The sequence below is a fragment of the Salvelinus alpinus genome, chromosome 11, assembly GCF_045679555.1.
Source record: "Salvelinus alpinus chromosome 11, SLU_Salpinus.1, whole genome shotgun sequence".
Lineage (NCBI taxonomy): Eukaryota > Metazoa > Chordata > Actinopteri > Salmoniformes > Salmonidae > Salvelinus > Salvelinus alpinus.
The window spans coordinates 31,135,531-31,160,439 of record NC_092096.1 but is presented as its reverse complement, the minus strand read 5'-3'; the positions used below and the strand labels follow the sequence as shown (position 1 = coordinate 31,160,439).

General features: G+C 44.7%; 1 protein-coding gene across 5 annotated transcripts in view; it reads left to right on the top strand.

Moving 5' to 3' along the window:
* LOC139533941 (synaptotagmin-1-like) overlaps nucleotides 1-24,909 on the top strand; it is a 214,524-nt gene that overhangs the window by 147,544 nt on the left and 42,071 nt on the right. For all 5 annotated transcript variants that reach the window (XM_071332471.1, XM_071332469.1, XM_071332470.1 and 2 more), the window contains one exon: nucleotides 16,654-16,836. In XM_071332471.1, coding sequence (XP_071188572.1) covers nucleotides 16,680-16,836 — 157 coding nt within the window. In that variant the 5' untranslated portion in view covers nucleotides 16,654-16,679. The remainder of the gene's footprint in view (nucleotides 1-16,653; nucleotides 16,837-24,909) is intronic.

The following is a 24,909-nucleotide window of genomic DNA, read 5'->3' as shown; positions in this document are numbered from 1 at the left end:
AGAAAAAAAGAGGGGGGAGCTGGGAGAGAGAGACTGAGAAAGAGACAGAGAGAGGGGTAGAGGGAGCTGGAAGGGAGAAAGTGAAGGAGGGAGTAGTAAGAGAGGGAGAGAGCTGTTACAGCTTATTCAGACATGCAGCCAGTAGAGGATAGAAGACATCACTCAATATGTTCTTTCGCTGTCCGTTCAGATCAGGGAAGAAGAGGAGCTGAGCCAAATAATATTCATCATGGTGTTATAGACAAGACTAGACTATACCATCTCCCTGTCTGTATGGAGAGGCTCACTGCACTGTGCCACTTTGAAACTCACCAACCAAACCCATCTTGGTTCTACGTCTCTATCTCGCCATTACAATGTGGAGTAAGTTATTCAACAGCAATTTCAACCCAAGTCCCCGCTGCGCCTACCCTCTGGGCACACACTGGTTGAGTCAACATTGTTTCCACGTCGTTTCAATGAAATGACGCTGAACCAACGTGGAATAGACGTTGAATTGACGTCTGTGCCCAGTGTGTACAGCCCACTGTTTGATCTGACAATCTGATGGTAATATTTTGCGTTGGTAGTAGTAGCGGTAACTTGAATACCTTTCGATGCTTTCAAGGGTGAAAGTATGTTCCATTGGTTCCCGGTAGAGGACCGCGTGCCTAATCATAGAATTACACATAGAACCCCTATTAATTCAAATGGATCTCTGTTGGCCTAGACCTAAAGATTTGTCATTTAACTTGTAAAATGTATTACCTTGTCACGCCCTGGCCTTAGTTATCTTTGTTTTCTTTATTATTTTAGTTAGGTCAGGGTGTGACATGGGGAATGTATGTGTTTTTGGATTGTCTAGGGGTTTTGTATGTTAAATGGGTCAGTGTCTTGTCTAGGTGTTTGTATGTCTATGGCTGCCTAAATTGGTTCTCAATTAGAGGCAGCTGTGGTTCATTGTCTCTGATTGAGAGCCATATTTAAGGCAGCCATAGGCATTGGGTTTTGTGGGTAATTGTCTATGTAGAACGTTTGTAGCTTTTGTATTGCACTTACGTTTGTAGCTTCACTGTTGTTTTGTTTAGTTTTGTTTTAAGTGTTCGTTTCGTGTTTCTCTCATCTCTAATAAAAGAGAATGTGTTTTTCACACGCTGCGCCTTGGTCCACTCATTATCCTCAAGACGATCGTGACATACCTTTATCATCTGATTGTCAATCACTTCAAAGGTCTCCTTTACTAGGCTGCCCGCTCACGTTCATCCACTCGCAACATTTAGTATTTCCAGCCTCCAAACAGGCGGGAAAAGAGACTGAATTTATGCATCCTCTGCTGTCGGTGTTCGCCACTCATCTCTGCATTGGCAAAATGTCAGTGTTCTTGTCTAACCACATGGCATTTTGGAGCGTAGGCTATACCACCTGTTTTCATGTCCATTTGCAAATTGTTCATGCCTCTGACATGCGGTAATGATAAATAATTGTGTAAAAGCCTACAGTTTTATTGACATTTTGTTTTGAATTATTATGATAGGTTCATGTTCCACAGGTACGGTTTATCCCCACTATTTGTTTTTCCCGGGACGCCATACAGGACCGTACCATCTTACTTTCACCCCTGATGCTTTCTACTTTGGTTGTGTTGAGTATCTATGGAAAGTACTGTGTACTGCTTCTTTTTGCCACAGACGCCATGTCATTTGTCAAATATTTCCCCTCGCTCTCTATCGCTCTTTCTCTCTCTATCTCTCTCTCTGTCTCCCTCTTTCTGTCTCCCTCTCTCTCCTCCTCCGGAGATTTGTCTAACCTTAGGGCTGCGGTGATAACAGCAGCTCGCTTTGCAAATTAGAAAAACCTCCCCCATATGAGAACATCTAAACTCATATTAATTCAGTGTCAGGGACGCCTGATGGTGCCCGATAAGCAGCTGAACGATTGTCGCTCTCCTCGCTACTTTATTTCAATGTCACCCACAATGTTATCTACCCAGCCGCTGCCACACACTGACTTTAGAGCTGCGCAGTAATGCTCCCATCGGGTGGTGATGCCACAGCACTCAGGGAAAAAATACCTTCTTACTGGCATCTGTGTCATCTACTACAGAATGGCCACACTGTGAGTTTAGAGTTACACAGTGTTGCACCCATCGGGTTACGATGCCACAGCACTCAGGGAAAGCAGACCTTCTTACTGGCATCTGTGTCATCTACATGTACTACAGTATGGCCAATATCTCTTACCTCTGGAGTCAGGGTGTTCTGAAAACGTCAGTGTCCCTGCTTGGAAAGAAAGGATAGTCTATAATCGAACAGTTCTGAAGATGGGAATTCAATGTAATAGCATGATGAGTCTGTGGATTTACTGTGGATGATGAGGATGTTTGTAAACATCATATAGCATGTTAGATTCTCAGTATACAGTAGGATAAACATCACGTAACATCATATAGCATGTTAGATCCTCAGTATACAGTAGGAGAAACATCATGTACCATCATATAGCATGTTAGATTCTCAGTATACAGTAGGATAAACATCACGTAACATCATATAGCATGTTAGATCCTCAGTATACAGTAGGAGAAACATCATGTAACATGTTAGATCGTCAGTATACAGTAGGAGAACATCATGTAACATCATATAGCATGTTAGATCCTCAGTATGTTGGGATAATGGGAGGAAGAGAGAGGAAGATTGAGAGAGAGAGAGAAAGAGAGAGGGAGATTGAAAGATGGAGAGAGGGATATTGAGAGAAAGACAGGGAGATTGAGAGAAAGACAGGGAGATTGAGAGAAAGACAGGGAGATTGAGAGAAAGACAGGGAGATTGAGAGAAAGAGAGAGGGATATTGAGAGAAAGAGACCGGGAGACTGAGAGAAAGAGAGAGGGGGATTGAGAGAAAGAGAGAGGGATATTGAGAGAGGGATATTGAGAGAAAGAGAGGGATATTGAGAGAAAGAGATTGAGAGAAAGAGACAGGGAGATTGAGAGAAAGAGAGAGGGATATTGAGAGAAAGAGAGAGGGAGATTGAGAGAAAGAGATAGGGAGATTGAGAGAAAGAGATAGGGAGATTGAGAGAAAGAGATAGGGAGATTGAGAGAAAGAGAGAGGGATATTGAGAGAAAGAGATAGGGATATTGAGAGAAAGAGATAGGGAGATTGAGAGAAAGAGAGAGGGATATTGAGAGAAAGAGATAGGGATATTGAGAGAAAGAGATAGGGAGATTGTGAGAAAGAGAGATGGGGATTGAGCGAAAGAGACAGGGAGATTGAGAGAAAGAGACAGGGAGATTGAGAGAAAGAGACCGGGAGATTGAGAGAAAGAGACCGGGAGATTGAGAGCAAGAGACCGTGAGATTGAGAGCAAGAGACCGGGAGATTGAGAGGAAGAGAGAGGGGGATTGAGAGAAAGAGAGAGGGAGATTTAAAGAGAGGGAAAGAGAGGGAGTTCGTTAGGGATAGAAAGAGAGGGTAAGGCGAAGACAGATGCAGGTAGAGATTGAGTGAAAGTGCCACACCGGCTGATAAGAGGAACATTGAATCCACAGGCAGTCCAGCAGCACACTGCATCACTCCTGACATGCGCCCATAAACGTCGGAGGACTGGAGAGAGAGCCACCAGAAGGAATGCCAATGACCAATCCAGCCATCTTCCTCTCACCTTCTGTTCCTTTCTTATACTGTACCTTCCCGATCTGTCTTTCACCTTCTTTACCTTTCTATTATCTTGTCTCTTTCTCCCCCTTCTCTCTGCCTCCCACTGCCTCTCTCCCTCCTTTCCTCCCTCATCGCTAATCTAACCCATCCTTCATGAGAAAGCCTGCCACAAAATGTCATATCAGTGACACATTTGAGGATCAGATCAGGGTGTTATTTGTCACCACCTAATCATACCCTTCGCACTGTAGCTCTGTTGATGATGGGTGGGCAGGCTGTCAAAGGCATGCACGGTGACAGGACAGCTGTATGACTCTCACAGTTTCCATGGAGGAAATTATGCGGCACCGTGGAGGAAGTAAGGTGGGGGGAAGGGGGGGGGGGGGGGGGGGGCATATGTTTGGGAGGTCTGGTGGGGAATGGACGTCAATTCAGAACGGCAGTCCGTCAAGCCAGCCTCTTCATAAGTGCCAATTAGATTCAGGGACCGTGGGAGGACAGGAAAAAAACAAGGTCCCCCTAAATTTGTATCTAACAGCCCTGGACAGATGATGTTTAGCAACCATGCTCAGACACACACACACACACACACACACACACACACACACACACACACACACACACACACACACACACACACACACACACACACACACACACACACACACACACACACACACACACACACACACACACACACACACACACACACATACACATATAAGCACACAAAGGCACACACATGGATTTGCATGCTCACACACACACTGGGCGCACACACACAGGCTCACGTACAAACAATTACGTGTGTGTGTGTACCGAGTGTAGGTGAGGCAGAGAGCTTAGAGGGGTGTCTGTTTGTGAGCAAAATCAACAGCTCGGATGACATCTCTCTCGACACGGGCACCACGGAAAATGACAAACAGCGCACTGTCAACAAGTTCTCGCCACTGGCGGCCAGGCCTACCGTGTCTCGAAGTAACTTTTGGGGAACCGTTCGTTCCACCTGGTGCCTGATTTGTAGCATATGAAACAATGTGGTGTGGGTAACTTCCTGTAAACGCCGGATTGGTTGACAGTATCCATGACTGAGTGCAGTACCATGGGTGTGAAGTTTCTGTCCTGCGTCACTGCTTGTGTAAGCCTGAAGTCACACAGCATCTCACAGTAGGAGTGCTGATCTAGAATAAGTCCATATAATATTATTCATTATTATCTAAAAGGCTAAACTGATCCTAGATCAGCACTCCTATTCTGAGATGCTTTGTGGATACATGCCCTGACCTGACTGCAACTAACAAGTCTGAAATCCCCCAATGGTGTGTGTGCATTTGTGCGTGTGCGTGTGTGTGTGTGTGCGTGTGTGCGTGTGTGTGTGCGTGCGTGCAAAGATCTCTTTGTTTTAATATGCAACATGTTCTTCCTGATCACGCTTTGCTAGACCTTGTCACTTGTGATCTCTGTGGCTGAGCCTTGTGGGAGTCTGGGTACGGCGGGGGAAGTGAGAGGGAGGAGAGGGAGGACGGAGGGAATTACGTTAGCTATTGCTTCCCTCTCTCACTTTCTTTGCTCTTTCCGTCTCTATTTTTTCTCTTTCTGTGTGAAGTAACACTTCACGTCCAGATTCAGTCACTTCCGTCCACCTGCAAAAATAGAACAGAACTTGACAGGAGGAATCTCTCTGCACAGAAAAAATACCCTGTTTTTACAATATTGTAGTCCAAAAATAGAGAGCGTGAACAAAAGTGAACGATGAAAATAGAAAATCCTCCTCCAGGTCATGCCCTCTCAGACACCCCATGAAGTCCATCACGCCTGCCCCCTCTCTCAAACCTCCGGCTGGAACTCCCCATGAAGTCCATCACGCCTGCCCCCTCTCTCAAACCTCCGGCTGGAACTCCCCCAGAGGGGTCAGTCTAACTCCTTGACCATTAGAGTCCTGTCAATCACTCCCCACTTCTCTTCTATTCTCTCACCGCGTCACGCCTCCAGTGGTCGTCAGATATCCCAGTGGGGTGCTCTCGGCCCGGGCAGTGTTCTGAGCAAATAGCCCCCTCTTGACCGTATGACTCACCTGTTTGCATGCAGTCCCTTACCCCATGTCCCTCTCCCCTCCCTTCCTCCCACATCAGCCTGATTCCAACAGACACCGTTCTCCACAAGGGCTGTCTATAATAATCCGGGTCCCCAAACACCCCCAGCTTCCTCCTCCCACCGCCCAGCAAGCCTCGCATGCAACCAGGGGTAGTAGAGGGTAGCATTGAGAGGCTGGTAGGAGACCGGGTCTGTCCTGTGTCTCCTATAGAGAGGAGAGTTATTTAGCCTTCCAGACTACTCATCATCTCTTCCTTCTGTTCTATATAAAAGCGTAGTAGCGAGGGTGGACAACCCAAAAACAATGGACTGTCCCGGTTTTAAGTGTGAGTGTGAGTAATGGAGCCTAATGGTCCAAAATGAGATAATCCCACGAGCAGGGAACTGGGAAGGTTTAAAATAAAGTTATCTGACCGTGGAGAAAGGACAGAGGAGAGGTGTGAATCCCCCAGTTCTAAGAGCTCTACTCTCACAGCTGGAGAGGAAGGAAGGTAATGAGACCCTAGGGGTGGTAACCACTAACATCACTGCTGCTCTGTGGCCGAGCTCAGCACAGGGAGATATGTGCAAGCTGGAGTGGTCTTATCATTAGCCAATTAGCACTGGAAACCTCCAGATTGTCCCAGAAAACCAACATCGTAAAGGGCTCACATTGACCTCTGGTGGCTTTACCCAAACACCTAAGTCCATCCAAGCTTGGCTAGACTCCTAGATCCCCCCCCAGGGCTCTCCTCCTCACCCCAACCCCAGGAGGACTCAGAGCCCTGCTTAGCCCCTAGCTGACAGGCTCATGTTTCAGGGTGCAGGAGACACAGATATTCCATTATTAGTGAGATGAATAGGACCAGGGGGGTGACTGGGAGGAACTGGATTGGAAGATAAGGTTTTGAGGCCAACTTAAACCCTTCTCCGTCAGGTTCTGACCAACACGGCTGCCTGTATTTAAGGCCTTATTTCTCCTTCATAGACCTTTCCTCTGCTCCTTTGCGAGCAGTAATTGAAAACGGGGGATCTTTCTGCATTGGCTTAATAGAGCTGTCCCTGCCTCGCCGCAAAGCGGGGTTAATCACTTTTTCCAGTTCCATTACCCCTAGAGATTGCCTGCAGATGAGTAAAGACCCATGCTGGACAGGGAGGGAGCTGGGCTCTGGGCTCTGGGCTTTCTACTTACACTGTTCGTATCTCCCCTTGCAGCAGGCTGAATCATTTGCACCGCTTATTACGTACAGTACACAAGAAACTGTGTGTGTGTGCGCATACCTGTGTGTTTGCGTACCTGTGTGTGTGTGTGCGCGCATACCTGTTTGTGTGGGTGTGTGTGTGTGTGTGTGTGCACGCATACCTGTGTGTGTGTGTGCGTACGTGTGCGTGCGTGCGTGCGTGCGTGCGTGCGTACGAGCGCGCGTGTGTGTGTGTGTGTGTGTGTGTGTGTGTGTGTGTGTGTGTGTGTGTGTGTGTGTGTGTGTGTGTGTGTGTGTGTGTGTGCGTGCGTGCGCGCATACCTGTGTATGTGTGTGTGTGTGTGTTGTCACGCATACCTGTGTGTGTGTGCGCGCGGTACCTCTGTGTGTGTGTGTGCGTGCGCGCATACCTGTGTGTGTGTGTGTGTGTGTGTGTGTGTGTGTGTGTGTGTGTGTGTGTGTGTGTGTGTGTGTGTGTGTGTGTGTGTGTGTGTGTGTGTGTGTGTGTGTGTGTGTGTGTGTGTGTGTGTGTGTGTGTGCGTGTGTGTGTGTGTGCGCAAGTGTGTGTGTGCGCAAGTGTGTGGGCGGGTGTCATCAGACCATCCTCTAATAAATGAGTATCCTTCCAGTTTTTGACTGGCAGCTTGTCCACCACTCTGGAAAAAATAGCAATTGTCAACTAATGTGCCACTCCAATGGCCCAGTTCATTGGAGTCAGAGTTCAGAGCACTCCAAGGCCTGGCCCCATCAAGTGCCTCTCTGTCTGCACCGCATGTCAGCTGTCCAAACTGGCCTCCTAATAAATGTCTGAAACTGTTTGAAAGGCAAATAGCGTAATCCAAGATACACACTTTTCAAGCAATTCTCTAATAATGAAACGCCAGTAGGGATATTTACCATCAATATTTAGTACATGGCCATGTTATGTTTCCCGTTCACTCAGCTCAAGTGATAGTGAATACAGTACCTGTATCTAAAGAATGAAGGGGGGGAAATGTACGGCACATTGAATCAAAGTGAGCAGTAATCTGTTGTTTATACTTTCTTGTATTTTCAAAGCTTCCTCTCTAGGTGGTAAGGAAGCCTTTGGATGAAGTAGAACTCTGAAATACACAACATTTTGTTACGCCCCCGTTCCTTGAAGATAGCACTAAAACCATTCTGTTGTTTGATCATGCAGGCGAGCTATCCACACATTAATGGAATGGGTTTTGAAGCGGGGGCATTCCTTTAATATTTTTAATTGGTATGTTCCAGATGAATATCTCCCCGATTTAATATAGTGAACATAATTGTTTGATGTGGCGCCCCCTGTCTCAAGCCTATTTATGCACGCAAACACAGGCTTTAATTTGGTTTATTTCATTTAATTTAATTTATTGTAATTACACTGTTAGTGTTCCGTTAGTGTTCCCCTCAGATCAAAACCAGTGTTCTCACTCTGATTATTAGTTTATCCGTGTCTGTAAAGCAATTGCAAGTGTCTCGCCGAGGATTACTTTAAATGGTCGGAATGTCCTAAGGTTTCAAATGTAATCAAAACGGGAATGAATTTGAAACCAACAAACACCTGTTGAGAGCAGAGAAATGATGGACGTCTGCACAGTCGCAGTCAGACTGTAGTTAATGGGTGTTAAGAAGCGCTGTAATAGATGGTAAAGTGGATTCATACAGTAGTTATATAAAATGAGTCTGTTGGAGCTACTCGTTTGTCACTACCTTCACCATAACAGACAGACATCAGACTGAAGAGCCCTGAGCCCCTCCTCTGTATTGGTGTGTAGTAAAAGCACTTTCTCCCATTGATTCAGACTATCGATCCCGGCTGGAGCATTTATCCCAAACACTCGCTCTCGCTCTCTCTCTTTCTCTCTCTTTCTCTCTCTCTTTCTCTCATCTGTTCTTTGACAAAACAATTACAACACTATTATTGCCTTCCTGCTTACCAACAGGCTCCTAGACAGCTTTACCCCTAAGCCATAAGACTGCTAAATAGCCAGACTGCTAAAAAGTCCATAATGGTACCTGAACTAGCTGCACTGACTCTATCTTGCACTGACCCTATACACACCCACTAGACTATATATACACACCATATACACGCTCACTAGACTATATATACCAGTGTTTCCCAAACTTGTGGTTGGGGTCCCCTGAAATTGAAATGGGGTCCACTTAGAAAATCTGTAATTTTATCAAACAAATTACTAAATATTTCTTCAAATGAGTATAAAATACAACATTTTACTGTCAACTAAGGACCTCTAATGCGCTTTCATGTCATTACTTTGATTTGGGACGGCATAACAGACCCAAAACTGAGTGAATATGATCAAACAGCATTAATTAGGGAATATCATTTTTTTAATTGGGCTCCCCTGCGTTTTCTAGTGTCAATTTGGGGTTGTGTGCAGAAAAAGTTTGTGAACCCTTGATATATACACACCATAAACACACTCACTCACACACACTATATTAACAACCCCACAAAAAATCCATACACATTCACATACTCTACATACGCACACACACACATAACACACACACGCAGACTGACACAACATAAAACACACATACATACATACACATTACACACACAGGCACACTTACAGACAAACACTTTTACACTCATCATTTGCTGCTGCTACTCTGTTCTTTATTTACTCTTATTATTATCTATCCTGATGCCTAGTCACTTTACTTCATGTACATGTCTACCTCAAATAACGTATTATTATCTATCCTGATGCTTAGTCACTTCACCCTGCCTTCATGTATCTACCTCAAATACCTCATACCTCTGTACATTGATCTGGTACTGGTACCCACTGTATATAGCTGGTACTCCCTGTATATAGCTCCACATTGATCTGGTACTGGTACTCCCTATATATAGCTCCACATTGATCTGGTACTGGTACTCCCTGTATATAGCTCCACATTAATCTGGTACTGGTACTCCCTGTATATAGCTCCACATTGATCTGGTACTGGTACTCCCTATATATACGTAGCTCCATTCTTGTGTATTTTATATTATTCCTTGTGTTACTATTTCATTTTGATTATTATTTTTAAACTCTGCATCATAGGGAAAGGCTCGTAAGCAAGAATGTCCTGGTAAAGGCTACACCAGTTGTATTCGGTGCATGTGACAAATAACATTTGATTTGATTTACAACCTAAGCAAAGCAGTCATTTCAGGCAAGTGCTCGCTCTGTCTCCAGTGGATGATAGGTTTTAGACAACTTTCAATTTAATTATTCAACTTCAAATTGTTTAATGTCGTCCTTCATCTTTCAATACATTTAAGTTCCTTCATTCTTGGATATGGCAGCACAGTTTACATTTTGCAATCCAACGTCGTTCTGAAATGGCTTCACTCTACATGCACCTCAAATACTGAGTGAGTGGTTTTAAACCACCATTTTTGGGAATGTTTTGGGAACCCCTTTTGGGAGGTTTTTAATCTGCAATGGGGATGGATGACAGTAGTACTTCAATTGGAGTGTCTCTCTTTCTTCCTTTATAAGAGGATATTAAAACCTCTCAGGGATAGGCGTCTCGCTAGCGGGACAACTTCCGGTGAAACTGGAGGGCGCGCAATTCAAATAAATAATCATAAAAATGATGGATATTAAACGTTTAGGTACATTCAAGTGTCTTATATCGGTTGAACGCTTAAATTCTTGTTAATCTAACTGCACTGTCCGATTTACAGTAGCTATTACAGCGAAAGCATGCCATGCGATTGTTTGAGGAAGGCGCCCCACATCAAATATTTTTCCACCGGCACAGGTTTCATAGATTCACAAATAGCGAATAAATATTCACTTATTTTTGGGCAATCTTCCTCTGATTTGCCATCCGAAGGGTCCCAGCTATAACATGTAGTGTCGTTTTGTTAGATAAAATCCTTCTTTATATCCCAAAAAGTCTGTTTAGTTGGCGCCATCGATTTGAGTAATCCATTCGTTCAACAAGCAGAGAAAGGAATCCGAAAATCTACTCCTAAACTTTGTTTCAACAAGTCAAAATATATTTATATTTATTCCTCAGATACCCTAAAACGTAATCAAACTATAATATTTCTTACGTAAAGAAGTATGTTCAATAGGAAACCGATTTTAGCAGGTGCGTCTTGTCTTCAGGGCGCTCGAAAATATTAATTTTCAATGTCCAATGTCCCTGTACTAAAACTGTTATTTCTTATTAGTGGAAGCCATAGGAGTTGCATCCTGGGAGCTAGAAAAGAGCATGCTCTCTTAAAAAAAGAAAATCTGGTTGGTTTTTCTTTGGATTTTCTCCTACCCTATCTATTGTGTTATATTCTCCTACATTATTTTAACATTTATACAAACTTCAAAGTGTTTTCTTTCCAATGGTACCAATTATGCATATCCTGGCTTCAGGGCCTGAGCAACAGGCAGTTTACTTTGGGCACGTCATTCAGGTGGAAATTGAGAAAAAAGGGGCCTAGCCCTAACATTTAACTCTTCACTAAATGGACACAATTAAACATTAACTGGGTATTTAACTCATGGATTCTACACATAAGGTGCACTGTCATTGGATATTCCTCCCATTCTTTTTCATGTCCTTCACATGAAAGTAAACTTTTTGATTCCTCTCTCATGAAATTGACTGCAATACTCATCGCTCTGGCTTCCCTGGCTTCAGCTTTCCCTCTCATCTCCAATGGATTTAGAGCCCGGCTGATTTGGCAGCCTTGTAATTTCCTCAAACAGCACGGTCCAAAACACTCTGCCCGCTGAGAGTCCTGGCAAAAATTGGGAAACCTGCAGGAGAACAGGCTCGGAATGAAAGCAGCACTCTTTCCAAACCTAAACCTTGATGGTAGCTTAAAAAACATGTTTCTAGTAGTAATAATTCTACAGTATCTCTATATCTATCTTTCTCAAGCAATATACAGGGACAGAGAAAGAGGAAGAGATAAACAGCATTGCCAGTGTTGCACCTGGGAGAGGGCCGAGTGGGGGTTTTGGGCATGAAGGGAGGGAGCTGACCCAGTTAGAGTGAGTCGGGCTGGGTAGTGGGGAGGAGTTGGTCTGGTCTGTGGGCGCCGCCATTCAGGCGCAGGGTGTGATGGGGGCCCTGCTAAGCTATCTGGCCGTCCTGTAATTGGGTAGGGCTTTTACACCTGCATGGCACACCTCGAGAGGGATGAGCTTTTGAGATGGAAGAGGGGAAGTAGAAACTCAGACTTTCCGTGCTTCCTCAGGTGTGCTTAGAGGAAAACGACTGAAAGCGAAAAGCAGCTGGTCGTGTTTTAATCTGTCCACTATCCTGAATCCATTATCCTCCATCTTTGTTTGGCATGTTGATTTGAGAGATTTCCAGGCTTTGATGTCCTGATATTTTAGCTGGCCTTGTATCTGACAGACTAGGTACATTTGACGTGTTGCCTCACCAGTGGAACATACTGTAGTGGGCGTGCTGGTGCATGACTGTGAGAGGAAGTGCTCTCATTATAACAAAATTGACGCTATGTGTTAAAAGGGCATTTCTGAATTTTATCGGCATGCATCATTTAACATGCTCTCTGTGATGTATTATTTAGCTTTGGCTTGAAGTTGGTTTATAATAAAGGCAATTGAAAGGGCACGTATTGACTTACTGTTGAAATGGAGATCGCTATGGCGATGACAGCCCATGGAAAGGGGAAAAGGTCATAGAGGCAAATGAGCTGCCATCCAGCCAGAACAGAATGCTACTCCATGTTCAAGTCGGTCACCTGCCACGCAAGGGTCTTCAGCCTCTATACGAGACTTGTTCATACAAGTATACATAGAATATGAGACAGAATAACCCTAATATTCTGGGATGATCCTTGAAATGAGAAGCATCACTGTCTCTGTGGATGGTCTCCAACTCACAGTAGGCCTGAGAACATTCTCTCTCCAAGCATAATGCATTTGACAGTAATGTCACAATGATCCAAGGTGTTTTACACTTTATATACCTGCACATAGTGAACATTAAAATGGCTGCCTTAAGCTAGGCCCAAGTTAGTAAATCCTTTAAGCATTTGATGATCATTTGTTTATGAACGTCTTTCTATAATGCATCAGTGGTGATGCATTAATACAACAGTGATATCAACTCTTGTACTACATAGTGACCACATCATGTAGCCTATAGCCACTCATTCTCCAAGAGCCTGTTTATAGGCAAAGAGCCAATAGCATCCATCACTTGGTGCTTTGACCTTGAGAGAGAACAGAGGAACAAAATGATCTGATCACGTCTCTGATACTCGACATCAGCCGCTACGTCTCTTTCAGTGACTGGGCATATGAATACAAAATGCACTGAGAGCGAATAGATAAATTACTTGTTTCAACTCTGTCACTTCAGTTTAGCATCTAGGCCTAGGTCCTTTGTGCTGAGGACAAAGTGGCTATATGGGTCATTCGCCTGGTAGGTGGGTCTGTACTCTTCACAGGGGCCCAAAAGGGGGGCGCCACCAAAGATCAGGGCGTGTCACAAAGATCTCCCTAATGTTCCAAAGTGTCGGATGTTCTCTTTAATGACAGCCCCGCCACCCTGATCGGGCCTCTAAGTGGATAGATTGTCTCTCTTGTTCCCACAATGCAAATGTGCTCCTAAATGTGGCTGTTTTCTGCTCAGGGTTTCTTGTAATTACAGCCCTTTGATGGAGCTCCTTTGTTCAGCCTATGACTCACTCACGCCTGTTAGGAGAGCGGGAAACTTTAGCAGGTGTGCATTAGGGCCCTTCGGATTGGAGTTTGACGTGGACGAACATGAAAACATTACGCCTGAAGCCTACAATACAATACATGCCCTCCATTCCCTTCCCACGGGATCAATCCTATCTGCTATAGAAGAGAAGATGCCTCCTCCCACATACCCTACTCTCTCCTGAGAGCGGCATTATATTCCGAAAGTCCTCTCCCTGCCTGCACTGAAGTGTCTCTGTCGTGGCCCGTCGTGCCTCTCCATGGCTCAGCCCCCACACTCACCTCGATGCTGCCTTTCAAAGGGAGACAAGAGAAGGCAGGGAGAACATGAAGGTGTAGGCGGAACTTTGAACTAGAGGGGAGATTCAAAGGGCTCACAGAAGCGCTCATTGCTGTGTTCATTCATAGAAATTAGCAAAGATTTCAGGGAGGGGTTTCACGCCAAGCTAGAACCTGCGTTAGAACACATCAATGCAATTGTATACCCTTTATAAAATAGCCTATACAGTTGAAGTCGGAAGTTTACATACACTTAGGTTGGAGTCATTAAAACTCGTTTTTCAACCACTCCACAAATTTCTTGTTAATTAACTAACTATAGTTTTGGCAAGTCGGTTAGGACATCTACTTTGTGCATGACACTAGTCATTTTTCCAACAATTGTTTACAGACAGATTATTTCACTTATAATTCACTGTATCACAATTCCAGTGGTTCAGAAGTTTACATACACTAAGTTGACTGTGCCTTTAAAATGGCTTTAGAAGCTTCTGATAGGCTAATTGACATCATTTGAGTCAATTGGAGGTGTACCTGTGGATGTATTTCAAGGCCTACCTTCAAACTCAGTGCCTCTTTGCTTGACATCATGGGAAAATCAAAAGAAATCAGCCACTGGGGAGGAGAGTGCTGATCCTCAACACGGGGGCCCCTCAGGGGTGCGTGCTCAGTCCCCTCCTGTACTCCCTGTTCACTCATCACTGCATTGCCAGGCACGACTCCAACACCATCATTAAGTTTGCTGATGACACAACAGTGGTAGGCCTGATCACCGACAACGAGGTCAGAGACCTGACCGTGTGGTGCAAGGACAACAACCTCTCCCTCAACGTGATCAAGACAAAGGAGATTATCGTGGACTACAGGAAAAGGAGGACCGAGCACGCCCCCATTCTCATCAACGGGCTGTAGTGGAGCAGGTTGAGAGCTTCAAATTCCTTGGCGTCCACATCCCCAACAAACTAACATGGTCCAAGCACACCAAGACAGTCGTGAAGAGGGCATGACAAAACCTATTCCCCCTCAGGAAACTGAAAAGATTTGTCATGGGTTCTCAGATCCTCAAAAGTTTTTGCAGCTGCACCATCGAGAGCATCCTGACTGGTTGCATTACTGCATGGTATGGCAACTGCTCGGCCTCTGACCGCAAGGCACTACAGAGGGTAGTGCGTATGGCGCAGTACATCTCCAGGGCCAAGCTTCCTGCCATCCAGGACCACGCTGCTCTTACTCTCTGTTATTATCTATGCATAGTCACTTTAATAACTCTACCTACATCATGTACATATTACTTTAATTACCTTGATACCGGTGCCCCCGCACATTGACTCTGCACCGGTACCCCCTGTATATAGCCCCGCTATTGTTATTTACTGCGGGTCTTTAAATAGTGTTTTTCTTCTTAGGTATTTTCTTAAAACTGCATTGTTGGTTAAGGGCTTGTAAGTAAGCATTTCACTGTTGTATTCGGCGCATGTGACAAATGCAATTTTTTTAATTTTTTATTTGTGTTCAACACCCCGAAGCATGTATTTTTCAAACCTGCCAGGGACATTTAATACGTGTTGACAACACAGCTGGAGAACCCAGTCCTCTCGTGCGTTCACAGCGTGTTCCCATACAACAGCAGGCAAACCCAAAGTGTGTGAACAACTCCACCTCATGCTAACAGGATTGTTAATGCCTGCAAAGTGAGTGAGCAACACCGCCTCATGCTAACAGGCTTGTCAATGCCTGCAAAGTGAGTGAACAACATCACCTCATGCTAACAGGCTTGTCAATGCCTGCAAAGTCAGTGAACAACACCGCCTCATGCTAACAGGGTTGTCAATGCCTGCAAAGTGAGTGAACAATACCGCCTCATGCTAACAGGCTTGTCAATGCCTGCAAAGTGAGTGAACAACATCGCCTCATGCTAACAGGCTTGTCAATGCCTGCAAAGTGAGTGAACAACATCACCTCATGCTAACAGGCTTGTCAATGCCTGCAAAGTGAGTGAACAACACCGCCTCATGCTAACAGGCTTGTCAATGCCTGCAAAGTCAGTGAACAACACCGCCTCATGCTAACAGGCTTGTCAATGCCTGCAAAGTGAGTGAGCAACAGCTAACAATCTAATCCTGTGAATACGCTGCACTCTAAATTTGATTATATGTTTTCTCCCATAAACACACTTAGTAAACCTACAAGGCAATCGGATCAAGGTTAGCAATACTATATTTGTTCTCAATCCATTCACATGCCTGGGGGCCCGTTGCATGACTAGAATAGATAACGGCATAAAAGTTCACACTTAAAGTAGAAAGTGGAGGTGTTAGAGGCTTTGTGTATGTCCCAAATGCAACCCTATTCCCTACATTTGGGACACAGACTTTGTGTGGTGTGAAAGCCAGCTTCATCTGCCTGGGACTGCTGGTTGAACCCTGCAGGATCATTGTGGTTTCAAGGTGTGTTTACTCATGCTGAGCCAGCAACTAGTCATACAGAGGGAGCATCCACTCACTCGTCTATAGCAGGGCCAGAGAAAACTGTCCCTGGAAGGCATCTGTCACAACCAGCTAATCTTACCTGACTCTCTCTTGCTTTGTCTTTCTTTCTCACTCTGTCTCCCTGTCTCTCTTTCTCTCTCGCTCTACCTTCGATCTGCCTCTCTCTCTGTATCTATTTATTCTATGTACAGTGGAAGCTATATTAAATTAGGTGTGTTAAACTCAATTCTTTCTCCATCTCTCCTCCAGCTTCTGCCTGGCTGCCCACCACCACCATGGCTGAGAGTCGAAGGGAAGCCCTGGCAGCGGCCCCTATGTCCACCACTGCCTCCACGGTCGGTGCCAACGCTACCGACATCTCTGGCACCGGATCCAGCGAGGACTTCTCCAAGATCAAGGACAAGTTCATGAATGAGCTCAACAAAATCCCACGTGAGTCATGTTAGTGGTTGGTGTCCCCTAACCTGCCCGGTGACAGGGTGGTGATTGGTTGAGTAGCTACTTCCTGTAGACATCTCACAAATGCCTTACAGCACCCTTGGATCTGTTCTTTAGAGACTAATTGCAATCAACAAAGTACAAGTGGCCATTATCACTGATTGTGGATAGGGACTAATGGTCTTACTCAGAAGTACCGTGACTACTTTTAGAAACCCATTTGGCATTTGAGGTGACAAGAAAACAAACAGCGTTGATTTTAGAGTTTTGTTTGGAAAGTATGTCTAATTTCCAAAATTGTTGGTTTTCTCAAAGCAAATTCACGTTTTCAATCTCCAAGGTTGTCTGTATTGCTGGGCACCCTGTGTTTCTTCCCTCCATCAATACCCTCCCCCGACAGGAGACACGACTACAGCATATTGGAATCCTGACCAACTGTCAACCCATCACTCCTATATAAAAATGTTCCACCCAGTGATTCCGGAAGAGACACTTGTCTTTGCCTGTAATGTCTGTGGAACAGTAGCAGTTAGTTTGGGACAGCAGAATCCTTTGTTTACCCCAAACCCAACCTACTTATCCAGTGGAAGTTGTTGCGTTCAGCCCCCCAAGTCCTAAATATAGACATATCCACCGGCTCATGTGGAAGTAATTCTCGTGTCAGGAAATGGCTCCCATGAAAAAGAGAGGTTCTATTGCTTTAGCTCCAACGTGAATGACGCCACTTGTCATATTATGCTGTCCTAGATTCATAGCGCAGGGAGCCTGATAGTGACGAGAGATTTCTCCTGCGTCTGGTCTGGCTAATTTAAAACCAACAACATATTTGCTTTGGGAAATAAAGCCGAAGAAGCTTTAGACAGTAGTCTGTGGTCAGTATGTGCTGCCCTGGACTTTACCCCACCAGACCAGAGATAGACTTTCATTGGTTGACAAATGACAAGCGACAAACACTTCCTGGTCTCCTCATAGAAGTGTGTTGGAGCCATTTGGTGCTCTAATGAAATTAGCACCACTGAGGGGCATATGGAAGCCGTAATGAAGACACTGTGGAGGGGGAGACTCTGATGTCCCCTGTGCTTCAGAGTAATGTTCCCTCATATCAGAACTGTTTCACCGTGAGAGGTCTTGAAGATACGCCACCTGCCACATCTAGCTACTAAACTACACCCCCCAATCCTAGCCAGCACAGCTAACCTGGTGCCTCAGCACTCTCACAATGGAGTTGTGGTACCCTTCCAAAACACCCGGTCTTTCCTTCATTTCACTGTCTGTATTTGGCAATGACACGGTGGCAACCAGCCCATTAGGCTTTGTAACAACCCATGTACCACCTCTCTCCCTAATTATCACATTGTGTGATGTGGACAACGACTAAATAAGGGGTTGTTGGGTGCGCCTCAGACAGAGATGCTATCTGCAAGCAGCCCCCCCAAAAGCCACTCCATTATAGTAGAGTTTAAATTACAGTTTTTGCTCCAGCACTCAGTCAGAACTAGAAAACGAGCGGCTCCGCGCCGAGTGCTGCCAGCCTGATAAATGCCCACCGACGTGTTTGTGCCATGGAATATCAATACAGCTACTCCCAGGATGGGGACAGGGCATTAATAAGGAATATTCAAGGGGAGAAGGCAGCAGAATTAATAAAACAGAATTAATCCATTGCCATAGCAAATGTTTCTACATTTTTCTACATAGAAATAGATTGTTATCTATAAGACTTGGCTCCTGGAGGTAAAGCTGAATGCATGGTGTTGTCAGAGTTGGGCATCTTGCTTTATCTCTGGTATAACTCAGAGGAATGCCTTGTGACATTAACAAAGATCCATGGATTAATCTCCAAGCCAGAAGCTCCTCTTCAGCCCCATCTGTTGGCTGATGCTGCTAGAAGTGGCTGTTTTTCAAATGGAGTTGAATTGCATCCCTACAAAAATCTTCAGTGTTTCCTCCATACATTTTCCCTTCTCAAAAGTATTTTAAACCACCAAACCTGGTTTTAAAAAAACAAATAAAGCAACACCACACGGCACAACGCCTCTCCCCCATGTGACCTACTTGTGTGTAAGTACTGACATGTATGTGTAACTGATAGATGCACACACACATACATTTCAAAACATTAACATGTAGTGTATGGAAATCGTATAGTCTTTTGTTTGTAATGTCTTTTTTGATACGTGCCCAGTAAGACTATCTGTTGCTATTTGCGTCGGCTAATGGGGATCCTAATAAATCAAATCGAATAATTTCTCATTCGTTGTCTCATAACTATTTCCCACCAAGGAGTACCTACAACAAAGAGGATGTTATTAAAAGCATTACTTCCTCCATTACCTGCTGTAGTTCCATCCGCAATCCCAGCATGCATTGCCACCCCCAGGATGTTTGTAGAGATTAATGCAGACTGTCGCACTTTTCTCTCTTTCAAGTTTACCACTAAAAGTTTGTTGTCAGACTACTGATATTATTGGCTTGTATGGAGAATGTCATGTCATGCCGTAGCGAGCGCCACATAAAGCTCATGGCCACACTCAGAGGGGTGTATCTGCTGCAGCTGTATCTGTTTGTGTTGGGCCGTACCACACCATGCTCAGGGCCTTGTGGCCTCAGAGGGAGGCACTGTAATGAATTTTCCAGCACTCCCTCTAAACACCAAAAGGTTTTTGTTTTCAGTGACAATAATGAACCTCTCAGTGTTAGAAATGCTTTGATCCATAACTGCTGTCTCCACACTCGCCTCCATTACTCTAAATAACACAGACAAACGTATCAAAAATGACATTTCTAAAAACATTTATTTTCAAAGGCTGTCAATATTTGTGTTTTTTTCCCACACCTGTTTCTGTGGGTATTACACTAAAAGCTATTCATACTCATTACAAAATTGACTGTTTTGGATTTTAAAAGAAAATTAGATGTACAGGTGACTGAAAGCTAACATTTCAAAAAATGATTTACAATAATTACTGAGTAGTTTATTTCATTTAGATTCTGCTCAGAAATGACAGCACCCCTGAGGATTAGACTGGAGGTAGATCAGCAAAGACAAATTTCTCTGTCTCTCTCTGTCTGGCTCTAGTCCCGGTCCTCTCCCGGGCCTTGGACTGAGCCAGTAGGCCTGCCATGAGGCAGTAGGATGGGGCTGGGGTACCAGAACTTTGAGCTCGCAGCTTACAGAAGGGAAGAACAGCCCTCCTCGGACCGAACTGCTTGCCCCCCCGCACACCTGGGCCCATGTCAGGAGGGTGCTCCATGGAACGCAGGGGGCGATCTCCCCTCATCAAAAGTGTGATGCTTGACCATTTTGCATTCAAACAAATAAAATGACATGCCCAGTACGCTACCTCCCACCTCACCCACCCCCAGAGTAGCATTTCAAAGAAGGGAATCAGAGGCCTGGTTCGAAACTCAATCACTTTCTTCCTCATTAGTTTTACATACTGTAAATCTTACCACAAATACCAGTTTGTGCAGCTAGTTATTTTTTCTGTTACATATTCATCCTACCCCATTTGCAGCTATTGTTGCACTGTCATTGTTGTTGTTCCCACAGTGGGAAAGGGCAAGGACCTGGGGGGCTGCTCTTGTTGGCATAACAACATGTAATGTCAAGATTAATTGACCAACAGTGTGCTGTCATAATATATTAGTTTGTGTTGCCATGCCTATTACCCTGATACATCATCACACACCACCCACCCCCCTGCCCACTACTGTTGCCAGTCTATTGGATCCTCTATATAAAGATGTAAGGAGGCAGGTATCTCCTCAGAGGACCATGGGTAATGTGATAACAAGCAGGAAGCTCCCCCCAAGCCCCGAGGCAGACCGCACGTGACTGATTACTATGCACCCGTCTCATCAACCTCACCCGTTGTGGAAAATCTAACCGCTCCAACTCCCTCAGACTGCCTCTGCCCCGTGGCCGGTACCATTCAGATAGTATGGAAATCTGCTACAAAACTAGACAATGAAATAGAGCCCTTTAGCTTCCATTATTCCTATTCTGTGTCTCACCGATTTGACTGATCCTGCACTATTGCCACACTGACAGTGGTTGTGTCTCTCAGTTGAGCATCACTTCAATAGACATCAATGCACATCAATGTACACTATACACAATAATATACACTATATACTGTACATCAATGTTACTTTTTAACTATGCATTGTTGGGTTAGGGCTCGTAAGTAAGGGCTCATAAGTAAGAGTTTCACGGTAAAGTCCTGCTCTTGTCAGCTCATGTGACAAATACAATTTGATTTGAACAATACCCATCAATATACACTATACACATCAATAATGACTCTCTGAGGTCATTAAAGATCCCATGGCACTTATCGTAAGAGTAGGGGTGTTAACCCCGGTGTCCTGGCTAAATTCCCAATCTGGCTCTCAAACAATCATGGTCACCTAATAATCCCCAGTTTACAATTGGCTCATTCATCCCCCTCCTCTCCCCTGTAACTATTCCCCAGGTCGTTGCTGCAAATGAGAACGTGTTCTCAGTCAACTTACCTGGTAAAATAACGGTAAAATAAAAAATAAAAATACCCATCAATATTACATGAATATTCATATCAAAACACTGAAAGCAAAACAGAATCATAGAAAACAAACATTATTCAGCAAAAAGGTCCTCAATCAGCCTTTTAAAGAGGCACTAAGGTGAAAAAAACTAAAACAGATGTACATACCTGTAACTCAGTGGAGATTGTAGGGATCTCCAGAGTTAGCCATCCCTAAGACCAGGTCTGGTATCTCGTACGTCTATAAGTTAACATTTAAGTAACAATGAAGTTAACAATGAAGTTACAAAATGTAGTGATGTGTACTAAACCAATCGTCTATAATACTTCTTGACGGGCCGCTCCCCGAGTGGTAAGGTTAGGTAACAACACATCCGCCACGCTGATCCTCAACACAGGGGCCCCTCAGGGGTGCATGCTCAGTCCTCTCCTGTACTCCATGTTCACTCATGACTGCACGGCCAGGCACGACTCCAACATTATCATTAAGTTTGCCCGATGACACAACAGTGGTAGGCCTGATCACCGACAATGACGAGACAGCCTATAGGGAGGAGGTCAGAGACCTGGCCATGTGGTGCCAGGACAACAACCTCTCCCTCAACGTGATCAAGACAAAGGAGATGATTGTGGACTACAGGAAAAAGAGGACCGAGCACGCCCCCATTCTCATCGATGGGGCTTTATACCAGGCGGTGTCAGAGGTAGGCCCTAAAAATTGTCAAAGAAGAGTCATAGACTGTTCTCTCTGCTACCGCACGGAAAGCGGTACTGGAGCGCCAAGTCTAGGTCCAAGAGGCTTCTAGACAGCTTCTACCCCCAAGCCATAAGACTCCTGAACATCTAATCAAATGGCTACCCAGACTATTTGCATTGACCCCCCCCCCCTTTTTTTACAGCGCTGCTACTCTCAGTTGCATAGTCACTTTAATAACTCTACCTACATGTACATATTACCTCAATTACCTCGACTAACCGGTGCCCCCGCACATTGACTCTGTACCGGTACCCCCCTGTGAATAGTCTCGCTATTGTTATTTTACCGCTGCTCTTTAATTACTTGTTATTTTTATTTCTTAATCTTATTGGTATTTAGATTTTTTTTTCAAACTGCATTGTTGATTAGGGGCTCGTAAGTAAGCATTTCACTGTAAGGTCTACAGGTTTTGTATTCAGGTCATGTGACTAATAAAATTTGATTTGATAATAAACCCTCGTGCGCTATGATAAACTGCATCTAAAGGCGTAAATACAGTGACAGCTGCATTCATATAGACCAGGTATTCCAAAACCCCTAGGGGTACGCGTAATGCCGTCGAGGGTACGCCAAATAAAAATGTGATTCACTTTTTTTTTTTAAATACAGTATAAACAGGCCATTTATATTTTCCAACAGGGCTATATATTTGGGTGAGGTTTTTTTCTTGCCTGAGTAGCCTCGTTTCACTGCCAAAAATAAAATTTGTGTTCACCGAAATAATAACAACACAATGTCAAATGTCACAATGTCCACGAGCACATCCAATGCTATTATCAGTAATTCTACATTTGTTGTTAGCCCAGCTAGCATGGACACCGACAGTTGTGAATCTGATGCAGCCGAAGAGCTACTGGCCCCTTATCTGGGAAAGCACCGAACAACCGACAGGGACGTTGACCCATCGAAGAGGTGCAAATATGATGAGAATTACGTTGATTTGGTGTTCACTTATATTGGGAATTGTGTCTCTCCTCATCCGCAGTGTGTTATATGTGCAAAAGTACTATATCACAACTCGATGAAACCTTCACTCTTGTGCAGACGTTTAGAAACAAAACATGGCAATTTGAAAAATAAGCCATGGGAGTTTTTTGAGCGAGAATTAAAACGACGTTCAAGTAGTAAGACATGTATAAAGCAACAGATACCATTAATAAGAAGGGGCTAGAAGCTTCTTATATGGTGAGCTACCGAGTGGCTAGGACAGGAAGCCCCATGCTATTGTGGAGGACTTAATACTTCCTGCTGCCACGGATATGGCTGGGACAATGCTGGGGGATAATGCCAAAAAAACTATACAGACTTCATCAAACAACACTCTTTCACGACGCATCAGTGACATCCCAGCTAGCAATGAGGAATCAGCCCAGAACCGGCCCTCTTCCAGGGGGCCAGAACTGATTGAATCGGCCCGGAATCAAAACGAATGATTGCCCAGAATCGGCCCAAGTACATCGGGCCATTTCCGTCTACCGGAATTCAGACGATTTTGCCGGCATCTTACCAGAATCCTCCCCAGAAGCGGCCCGGTGTAAATTTAAGTAAATGTATACAAAAGTACCCGATTTTGTCATTTTAAACATACACATTTTACCCATCCACAAAAAAAAAACTGTTTGTGTCAGAGGAAACACCATACACCTGGTGACCGTGTCAGCATGCATGCGCCTGGCCCCCCACAGGAGTCACTACAGCGCGATGGGACAAGGACATCCCGGCCAGCCAAACCCTCTCCTAACTCGGACGACGCTGGGCCAATTGTGCGGCCGGCATGGGTCTCAAACCAGCATCTGTAGTAACGCAGTTTGCAATGCGACGCACTGTCTTAGACCGCTGCGCCACTGGAGAGGCTCCATCCACAAAGTTTTCAATGCTTATCAATTGCCTTGCACAAAGTAGGAAAATACTAAAATACTACACAGGATTCTTAAAGAATTTCCTTTAAATGTTAATTGTATATTTTTAATCATAGAAACAATGAGAAAATATGGAAAATAAATAATGAAATGTTAATTATTTAAAGCAGCCCGTGTAATCATCTGCCAGAGAGTAGCCCTAATCGGCCCAAGCCCCAAGTAATACATTTGGGCCAGATGACACCGGAATTGGACCGAGCTCAATCCCCACACCCTAGCCATAAGTAATACTGCCGAAGGCGGCCCAGTCTCGGGCCACATTACATCAGCCGAGTCTGAGTCTCAGCCGAGTGCCCCGACTCTCAGCCGGAATCGGCCCAGATCCACTGTGCTAGCTGGGATGGCAGGAGATGTTTTGAAACAATTACTGCTTCGCATACAAGCCAGGGAATTCTATGTGTTACAGCTGGATGAGTCAACAGATGTGGCGGGCCTGACACAGCCCCTGGTATATGTACGTTACGTTTATGAGGGGTCAATTAAGGAAGACATCCTCTTCTGCAAACCACTGGAAACCAGGACAACAGGAGAGGATATTTTTAAAGTACTGGACAGCTTTGTGACATCAAATGGACTTTGATGGTCAAGATGTGTTGGTATCTGTACTGTTGACGCAAAAGCCATGACAGGGAGACATAGTGGAGTGGTAACGCGCGTGCAAGCAGTTGCTCCCGACACCACTTGGGTACACTGCAGCATCCACCGAGAGGCTCTTACTGCCAAAGGAATGCCTGACAGCTTGAAAGACGTTTTGGTCACTACAGTGAAAATGGTTAACTTTGTTAAAGCAAAGCCCCTGAACTCTCGTGTATTTTCTGCACAATGCAATGATATGAGCAGCGACCATGTAGCGCTTTTACAA